A 10,154-nucleotide genomic window follows, 5' to 3' on the forward strand; every position below is an offset into this window, starting at 1 on the left:
AAATATTCTTTTGGAAGATGCTGTAGGTTCAAAAGCTAAAATAAAGACAATTTGTATGAATTGGACTTACAGTTCACACTACATGTTAAGGAATTGTTTATAGACCTTAATAAAAAATGCAAGGAGGTGCATTGTAGTATATAATTTCCCCAAAAGCTCTAAGCAGACAGTGAGGTATATGTAATTAATGCATTCTTATGTTTGATCGTGCTTGTGGGGGAATGGTGATAGCGTAGGAGTAAAGTGTTCGACTCATGTAGGCCTCAGTCCTAGACGCACCCATCACAGCCTCACAACCCGACCTGTTGACCTTTGCTGCATGTTTTCCCCTTTCCCACACTGATGTGACGATTTCCTGTCAGATCACTTTCAATAAAGGCCACTATGACTTCTTTGAGTGTTTTCAGAACCCCTCCATTACGTATGTTAAAGATCTAAACATGCCAGATGACAGTATAAGTCATTTAAAGAGGAGTACACTGATGTTTCTAAATATAAGCAATTCTCTTAAGTTACATACACTGTTGTATTTGATGCCTTGATATGGAGATGATGTGTGAAGTTTGTGGTGGCTTGCATTATGATCAGGACTCCTTGAGGGCCACTTTGTTGGATTTGGTTTGAACATAGTGCTATTACTGTTGAGCTACAGCTTACTGATAGTTTGAACTGTGTTTGTTTAAACTGCTAAAAATGTTCAATAAAGATATTTTGGCAAAAAAAAGAAAGAAAAGAAAAAAAAATAAACGAAAAGCCACAAGAGACAAAAAAAAAAAAAAACCCATAAAAAAATCATGCTTGTAAATGTCATAGGATGGAAAATTTCTTAGGAGCAGAGAAAATGAGTCCTCAATGGAAAGCAAGAGACATGTTTTCACATATACAAGTTCCTCAAGAAAAAACTGTGAAGCAAACAGGGGTGACAGATGGCTATTTAACAAAATAACATACCAAAGAAAACAATTATGAACCAGCTGGACTGACTGAGAGAAGTGTCTGTGTTTCTGAGCGACCTGGTTTACCTCATCAGATAAACGTGACGATATTTAGATTGATTGATAGATAAATAGACAGACAGGCAAACAGACAGACTGTGCCACAACGTGTTTTTGTGCGTGTGTGTGAACAGTTTGTAAAAGGGGGAGTGTCTTCTGGCAGAGTTTTCCCTTCTTTCAGTCTTTATTACCAGACTGAACAAATCCACTGACGCAAGACGGAGACGCTGGAAGGTTTAAATCCTGATTCACTGCACTAGAAAAACATGGATCTCCTGGAGCTGATATTCACTTTGCTTGGTGCAGCAGTTGTTGTTTACTATGGAGGGAAGCTGGCGCTCTTCAGTAGGATGCTTTTTCCTAAATGGTATTTTCCTCTGTCAAAGACCTTCTTCACTTCTATGGGAGAATGGGCAGGTGAGAAAGTTTTCACCGCATTTAGACAAAAATAATTCAACATTTTGTATTCATGAGTGCAGCCATATAATGTCAATGAGCACCGTAGCTTTTGCGAGTACATGATGCCCAACAAACGGAGCATTGTGCTGGAGGTCACCTGAAGCTGGAATACTCGGGTGCAGAATTGTTGCAGAAAGAGGCTCATCCAGCTCAGGCTTGTTTAAACCACTTGCTTTTCCACAGGATTGCACTTGTGCAATGTCGAACATTGAAATGCATGTCCTGACTTTGCTTCAGAAGAGTTTATGCATTCCTAGACAACGGCTGCTCACATTTGCATTAAAAGCAATGAGAGTTAATAAGTAAAATCAAGCTCGGCTCTTCTAACAGATGACTCGTCTTGAATTCTGATTTAGTCTTGAGCCAAACAACCACAGGAAAAGTAAAATTAGCTGGAATAAGAGGAAGATTCTGAACCCAAATTATAGAGCACCTCCAGGGTCTGTTGATAGGGGATTTAGCGAATATAGGACACGCTCTGTTGCATTCTGTTGCATTCCCCAGCTGATCCAACGACTATAACCTGAAAAGTTGATATGAATGTCAATTTTACTTGAACACAACGACAAGCACTAAGAGCTCTGTTTCAGGCCTCAGACCTCAGTTGCCATTGAAATCCCCCTGCTGATCCCAGTGCAGCGAGACTAAATTGAGTGATTTACTTTGGCAGCTTCTGAAGAGTTTATACAGCTTCCCACAGAGCAGGAGGAGGTCTTGTGAAAGACACAGAATGCTGGACTGATTTTTCTTTCTAAAGAACAATCTCATTCCATTCCAGCACAGAAGAAAACTTCCAGGACAGTATGTTCTAGGCTGCACATACCTCTGCGTTCAGCCCTATTTTAACAACTTAAAGCCTCATTTGCATAGGTTTGCATTTCTATCAGAATATGCCCATCCCGAAAACACGTTTCTCACATTTAATCTGGATTTCTTAAAGTTAATTTAAGAACATATCTTGCAGGCTCGTGTGGAGACTTGCAATTTATTTCCTACGATGGAGAAAATGATATGTGTATCAGTAGGATCTCACTGGCACAAGCTAAATGTACAAAAAAAAAGCAACAACACATCTCCAGAACCCTGTAGAACGAGTGAAACTTGTTATGTTTTCCCTCCTTTTTTTCTCATGTCAAAATTCAGTTTGAAGATTATGGTAGCAGAACATTATAGCTATTTTGTTGTGCGCAATGAATAAGAGAACAGATGTATTGTGTACTGTTTGTTGCTAAATGTTCTACATGGCTCCTCTTGCCATCTGACTTGACACTGACTACTGTATTTGGAGGATTTTCAGTGGTTTGTCTCAGAATAAAATAGTCAGAACTGGTCACATGCAAGTGATCATATGCATATGATATCCTTCTTATATTCAGGGATCTGAATACATTTGCCTTACATATATGTATTTGCCTTCCAAATTTATTCAGATCCCTTAAATTCTCAATTGCATTTAGGTTTAGCCTCTTAATGGGACAATTCTAAAACATGGACATGCTTTGATATAAAACATTTCCTTTGCTTGTTACTCTGCCCCTTCTTTGGGGTTGTTGGTAAACCTTCACCCCAGTCTCAAGTCTCAGATTAATCCCAGAATTTTCCAATATTTAACTCCAGCAATATTCTCATCAGCTCTGATCCTGCGGAATAAAGGTGTTGACACAAAAAGATGCTGAACCCACCAGATTTTACCATAGGAATAAAGAAAAAAATCAACTCTGACCAGTTTCCCTGTGCAAGATCCACAATGGTGTAATTTGTAAAAAAAAAAAAAAAAAAAAAAATTCATTTTATTTTTTTATTCATTTAACTGCACGGTTATACACTACTTTGTGCCGTACTATCATAAAAATATCAGCAAAATACAATAATGTTTGTTGTGATATAACACAATGAAAAAGTTCAAGGGAGAGTCAATATTTTTTTCAAGACATTGTAGGCTTAAATGCTAAGATAAACCGCTTTGCTATACAGAAATGGAAGCAATTTTGTATTTGTAGATCTCGAATCACATTGCATGTTTAGGAATTGTTTGTAGACCTTCATAACAGTTGTGATAAAATGTGAAAAAACTCAAAGACTTTGAAATGCGCCTTAAATTGGGGTGAGTTCTCCTGCTGTGAACCTGTTAAGATCATTTTCATCCATTATGAATCAGCAAGTGAGAACTTTAGGAGAAATCCTCATGGCGACAGCATTCTGAAATAATTACTGCAAAGTAGACAATGAAAAAACATTGACCTCAGGCCAAAAAAAATGTTATTGTTTTTCAACTTCCTGGAGTTTTGGCTCCATGCACTTTAATCATGTCTTGTCAAATGTAGAAACCTGTAGTGGCGTTTGCCATTTACAGCTTTTAAATAAAATTTTAATGTGGTTGTTTTATTGTGAATAACAATCAGGAATCGAAACTACATAATTTTTTGTTCTCTGTTTGCTGTCTGTCTTGTTATTTTATTTTGAAAATATAACCTTTGCAGCCCATTTTGTTGAGAAAGAAGCTCTTTTGCAACTAAAGTTCAAACCCCTGAAACTGATTACCCTGATTTTCCATTAAGCAGTCCCAGTAATAAAGTGCAATTAAGGAGTCACTAACCTTTTTGAAACTGAGGATTACTTCATGGGTACTAAGTGATATGAAGGGCTACTAAATTGATACATACAGCTGATTATTAATTATATCATTGAATGTTTAATGATTTATCTAATTTCTTAGTCTTTTTTATTGCATCTGAAGGTGCCTTCTTTCTTCCTGTCTTTGTATTTTCTGAGCATCTGTTTGTTGTCATGTTCCAGCAGTTGATTTGTTTTTCTGCAGCATATTGTACACGTCAGCTCCCCGGTGAAACCATCTAACATCTGGATGTTCAGCGCAACTGGAAAGTGTTTAATTGGGAATTGGGATTTAGTCATGCATTGAGGGATTCTACTGGCATGTGTTTACTCTGTCCTGGACTGTTCATCTGCAGTTGTTGGAAGAACAGACATTCATTGAGTGCAACATCTGACTTTAAGGCTCAAAATCTGACAGTAACATGCTTTAGAGAACATAATCTAGAAAGAAAAACTTAATCTTTGCTCTCTGTCAACCAGCATTTCAATTGTGTTCAGAGAAAAGTAGGTGATGCAAGATTGCAAAGGGAGAGAGTTGTACCAAGTCTGTGTTGATTTGAAACAGTGTCTTTTTTCATGCTAGTAATTTCAGAAAGCAATCACAGGGATTTCAAAGCAAAGTCAAAATCAAAGTGAGGCTTACCCATATATTTTAATATAAAAAAACAAAACCTTCAAGCCCACGTCTTTACCGGAAGACACACAGCTTTTGCTTTTCTTTCCAATGGTCCATTGCTGCCAACCCATGACCAAAGCAGAAAAAATGAAACAGCAATAATTAATAATTAACTCTCATGTCTTTCCACTACACTGAACAACAAAACAACACACTCATGTTGATTCATCAAGAACAAAATGCACTTTCATTATCTTTTCATTATCTGTAAAACTGCCCAAAGTAATCTGCCAGTGAGTAACAGAGCCAGGAAAAAAAAAGATAGACAATACAATGACCCAGTTAAAGTCCAGTTCCCTACCAGATTAAAATGCCGTTGCAGAAATGATTGACTGCACACCTCAAGGAACTGATGCAACATTGTAGAAAACATTTAGAAAAGATTCTCCAAGATGATGTTGAAAATTGTAAAGTGATGCGGAAAAACAATGATTTCAAGTTACTGTAGCTGAAATTCATTCAACATGACAAGGTTACACAAAGAGGAAATACACCAGCAATAACTTTAGAAAAGCAACTTTTGCTGCTCATCAGTCTGGAAAAGGATGTAAAACCATTTGAAATTCATTCCTTTGCATTGAAAGCTGATCATGAAAAAGCGAGTAACCTAACCTATGTATATGTATGTATATGTATGTATATATATATATATATATATATATATATATATATGTGTGTGTGTGTGTGTGTGTGTGTGTGTGTGTGTGCGTGTGTGTGCGTGTGCGTGTGCGTGTGTGATTTTATTAGTTTGTCAGAACCAAAGGGGAGTGTTGTGATGTTGTGAGCCCTTGGAAACAGTTTCTGTTTGTTCTCAGCAAACATTTTATCAGCTGAGGAACATGTTGTTTTAGCACAGTGAGTAAGAACAAAATGGACTGAAGTGTAAACAAACATTAACGCAGGCAGTCCTGGGCAGTCCTGGGCCCTATTTCAGAAAGGAGGGTTAACAAGCTCTGAGAAGGCAGTTACTCTGAATAAGCCTACCCGACTCTCTGATACTCAGGGTTTTCAGAAGGGGAGAACCTCACTTTAAGAACCTTAAAATGACCATTGTTGCTTACCACTGGAATTACACATTTCAATGATGCCAAAAGGATAATATATTAAAAAACAAAGGCAATACTGTTGATGCTGCAATACCAACAATGTTTGTAGTTTCAATTCACAATTATCTATAGTCCGATGGTGGGAGGGCTCTAGTTTAAAAAGCTACATTACTCAATATAATTCACTTAAAACTGAACAATTTGTGCTTGATACCAACAACATAAAACAGGAAAAAAGATATTTAATGGAGAGCAACATGTCCGAGATAGAATACCATGCGTCCATGACAGGTAGAGACACACACTATTCTGCTAAGGAGAACTTTATAGACATGAGTAGCCTAATTGATCCACATCCACCTCTGCTGTTGATCAGCTCAGGTGGTACAGTAACTTTCCCGACAGCATCCAGTTGGTATAAAAACGAAGCAGCACAAAGATAACCTCTTTGTTTCAATGTGACGTGCAGGCGGAAATTTAATTCAATCAATCAATCAATCAATCAATCAATCAATCAATCAATCAATCAATCAATCAATCAATCAATCAATCAATCAATCAATCAATCAAGGTACCTCATCAAAAATGGGGGGACTTCAATGAGGTAAATTGAAAACTGTAACGCTTTAAATAACCCGGAAACGAAAGACATCCACTCGAGGTGTGATCGCCCTCTTCCGATAGAGAATATATCCTGTCCAGCTTTTACAGGCTCCCACAGGAAAGGAAGCACCGTTTCTGAAACTTTCCTTGTGCCAGCCAGCAAAATGATAGGACAAACTCAGGATTTCCTCAAACAATCATGCCGAGCAGAGATTGTTCGCGAAGTAACAATCTCTGCTGACTCAGGATAACAGCTGTCTGGCTTTCAGAAACCGAAAACCCATAGTCAACTTGAACTTACTCAGGATTTTCACTCATCCTGCTTTCTGAAACTGGGCCCTAAAGTCCTTCTGACAGCGCTGGAAGGACCTTCAGAAGGAGGTGGAGAGTGACAGCGCCCCTAGTGTTGAGTTGTAAACAGCTGCAAACAGAAACAGTTGATTTGAATATCTTACTCTTTGCTTCCTCTCTTTTAGTGGTGACTGGTGCGTCAGAAGGCATAGGAAGAGCTTATGCATTTGCAGTAAGTAACTGTTTAAACAATGTGATAAACTTTTTTTTCTTTTTTTGCATTTAAATTTGTAACCTAAATATACTTACCTTTTATTTGAACTCTGTTCACTAATATTTGCATGTGGACATTTTTGTTCCTGATTTTAACCGTCACACTCCGCTTCTCAGCTTGCTGACCGAGGAATGAATGTTGTCATCATGAGTCGAACTAAAGCAACGCTGGAAAAGGTGGCAGAGGAAATAGGTATAACACTTGCTTGTTTGTAGTTCCAAAAACACCTACAAATGTATGAATAATCATTTTTTTTATAGATGGCTGTTGTTCGGAGTAATGTCAGTGTTTGATATTGTCTCAGGTGAAACCACAGGACGGAGGGTGAAGGTGATTGTGGCAGACTTCAGTGAGGAGAATATCTTCAGGGAAATAGAGGAAGCGTTAAAAGACCTTAACATTGGCGTTTTAGGTCAGGCCTTCATATTTTTTCTTCTATTTAATATTCAAAGCATAATTATGAAGGAATATTCTTTCTCCGAAACAACATCTTTTGTCTCCTCGTACACAGTTAACAACGTTGGGGTGCTCCCCACCTTCGTCCCCTGTAAGTTTCTCGAGTCTGAGGAGCTGGACAAGGTCAGTGATATTTCACAAGATTGCACATGAGAGCGCATGTGAATTTTTAGGAACTAACTTGATATCCTCCTGACATTAAAATGCACACCTACAGATATAAACACATCATTTTGAAAGATGTTTGTTTTGAATAAATCCGCTTGTCCCAAGAGAAAATGAATATCTCTATTTAAATGCGTAACAGGTTCATCTCAGGAAATCAGAACATAATGTAAAAGTTTTTTCCCCCCACTAATTTAATTCAAAAAGTGAAACTCTCAATAATTTAAATGATTAATCCTCTAGTTTTATACACAAGACAAACAAAATGGTGATTGATTCAGCACTTTCTGAGTGGTTTCATCTCAGGGTTCTTTCTAATAGTAAACAAACTTTTACATTTCCTTTAAAATAAAATGTAAAACAACTTGTTTCAATATTAAATGTTCTGAAGTTGAGTTTAACGTCCTGAACCATTTACTGAGACAGGTGTCAATGTGTATTTTCAGACAATAACGAAGGTGATAAACTGCAATGTGAAAACGTTGTGCAAGGTAAGAGAGTTTCTGTTACATCAGTTCTGTAAAATACAAAAGAGAAATATACTGCTCAAAAAAATAAAGGGAACATTTCACTTTAATTTTGTGTGTGGCTCCAAATCCAGGCCTCCATTGGTTAATAAATTTGATTTCCATTGATGATTTTTGTGTGATTTTGTTGTCAGCACATTCATCTTTGTACAGAACAAAGTATTCAATGAGAATATTTCATTCATTCAGATCTAGGATGTGTTATTTGAGTGTTCCCTTTATTTTTTTGAGCAGTGTATATTTAACTTTTATTTGACTGAGTTTCCTCAGTCTTGAGACACTTGCTGTATACTCTCATTTCTCTCGAATCTGAACTCGTTTTCATTTGTCTTCAGATGTGCAAAATAATCCTCCCAGGCATGGAGAACAGGTCTCCTACCCATGTTTTCTTCATTAGATGTAATGTTTAACAGAGCTATATTATAATATGCTGTTCAACGCAGTTCAGCTTTCCACAAATATGTTTGCAGCTGTTGAATTTTGAATTTTTCTTTGGCTCTGCAGGAATAAAGGGGTGATCATCAATGTTGCTTCAGGAATTGCTTCTTTTCCCTTTCCACTCTATACCCTTTATGCTGCATCAAAGGTAAAATGATCCATCTAAGATATTTTGCAGGTCATCTGATTGGATCATTTATAACCTTTGCATGAATGTCGGGTTGTGCAGGTCTTTGTGGAAAGATTTTCTCAAGGTCTCCAAGCAGAGTACAGAGATAGCGGGATCATCATACAGGTACCACAACATTCTTTCAGACCTTCTCTGAAAAACTCTGGACCACAAATAGGCTGAAACTGTTTGCTGCGAACCTGAAGCACATTCTGAATGTTTTCTCAGGCAGTGGCTCCTTTCGGGGTCTCCACTCGGATGGCGGGTTTCCAAAAGACGAACATGGTGACTCTGCTGCCAGAATACTTTGTACAAAAATCCCTGCAGTACGTCAGAGCTGGAGACAAAATCAACGGCACTGTCTGCCACACACTCCTGGTAAAACAATTTACAAAAGTATCTCATGATGCCAAGTAACAGAACAGTGCCTTGCAGAAGTATTCAAACATCTTGAACTTTCCACATTTTCTCATGTTTATTTGTTAGGCAAAAATATATATATATTTGCAAAGTGGAAAAATAATGCTATTTGTTTTTTAAAATTGTTTTCATGTAAAAAATTTTAAAGTGTCATGAAATTATCAACCCCCTTCACATTGACACTTCCAAAAACAGATTTGGTGCAACTACTTGCACCAAATCGGCTCGGCTCGGCTGTTGATATTTTTGCAAGAAGAATGGACTAAAATTTCAGTCTATTTATGCGCAAAGCTCGCTTGCAGAAACATGTCCTTTTCACTGCTACATATTAATTTGCATATTTCTTTCAGACAAGAAAATGCACTGAATTTTGTGGCTGAAACATGAGAAATTGCTGAGAAAGTTGGAAGAGTTTGGACAAGGCACTGTATGCTGGCAGACTGAGTTATCCTCATGGTTGTCTTTGTGTTGTTCATTTAGGCCTGGTTGCTGCAGTCTATTCCTCTTAAGCTCGTCTATGCTGAGATTGTGCTGCAAGGCTTACAGGACTACGTTAAAAAGAAAACAGGTCAGAGGGAGTCACTTTCTGAGTCAAAAATGGAATCTAAGAACGGTATGAAAAAATAGGAACACATGAAATTGTTGAATCCACTTTTAATTATAGAACTGATGGATGCTGTGAACAACAGAAGGAGTCGATTATTATGATTTTTTTTGTGTGTGTGTGTGTTTTTATATGTACATATTTATGGCTAAAATTATAAAGACCTACGATTTATTGTTATTTCCAAATGTGTAAAAACAAACCCTCAATAAATGAAGCATAACTCACTAATGCGCAGCTACATAGTTTTACTGTACAAACTGTTTAAATATAGGTTTTGTCATAATTTCTGTTTCTTTGTGTTTTATGTCCTGATTTATCAAACTATGTTGTGTCTGCTAAAGTGTCGCTCAAATAGATGTCAGGTAAATGTATCACAAGCGATTAAAAATAAAATGCAGCTCTGTATAACTCGTCA

At 37.3% G+C, this 10,154-nt stretch overlaps 1 protein-coding gene across 2 annotated transcripts; it reads left to right on the forward strand.

Moving 5' to 3' along the window:
- Positions 1-199: 199 nt before the first annotated feature.
- On the forward strand, positions 200-10,154 carry hsd17b3 (hydroxysteroid (17-beta) dehydrogenase 3). 2 transcript variants are annotated; one of them, XM_015006326.2, is made up of 11 exons: positions 206-1,412; positions 6,869-6,915; positions 7,074-7,149; positions 7,262-7,369; positions 7,469-7,536; positions 8,025-8,069; positions 8,441-8,475; positions 8,610-8,691; positions 8,773-8,838; positions 8,941-9,090; positions 9,613-10,154. In XM_015006326.2, exons 1-11 carry the CDS (start codon positions 1,262-1,264, stop codon positions 9,757-9,759), a joined length of 975 nt encoding a protein of 324 aa, XP_014861812.2. In that variant the 5' UTR covers positions 206-1,261; the 3' UTR covers positions 9,760-10,154. The 2 variants fall into 2 exon arrangements, with proteins under 2 accessions (XP_087864931.1, XP_014861812.2); XM_088008805.1 differs by having other exon boundaries at positions 200-1,412; positions 7,262-7,536.

The sequence above is a fragment of the Poecilia mexicana genome, unplaced genomic scaffold, assembly GCF_051168715.1.
Source record: "Poecilia mexicana isolate PSO_F unplaced genomic scaffold, ASM5116871v1 scaffold_9, whole genome shotgun sequence".
In the NCBI taxonomy this organism is placed as follows: Eukaryota; Metazoa; Chordata; class Actinopteri; order Cyprinodontiformes; family Poeciliidae; genus Poecilia; species Poecilia mexicana.

Excerpts from the sequence above, each read along its gene's own strand:
- hsd17b3 (XM_088008805.1), top strand. The coding sequence starts at position 1,262 with ATGGATCTCCTGGAGCTGATATTCACTTTGCTTGGTGCAGCAGTTGTT. Across the intron at positions 1,413-6,868 it reads TTCTATGGGAGAATGGGCAG|TGGTGACTGGTGCGTCAGAA; the intron begins GTGAGAAAGTTT and ends CCTCTCTTTTAG. Across the intron at positions 8,692-8,772 it reads CCCTTTATGCTGCATCAAAG|GTCTTTGTGGAAAGATTTTC; the intron begins GTAAAATGATCC and ends CGGGTTGTGCAG.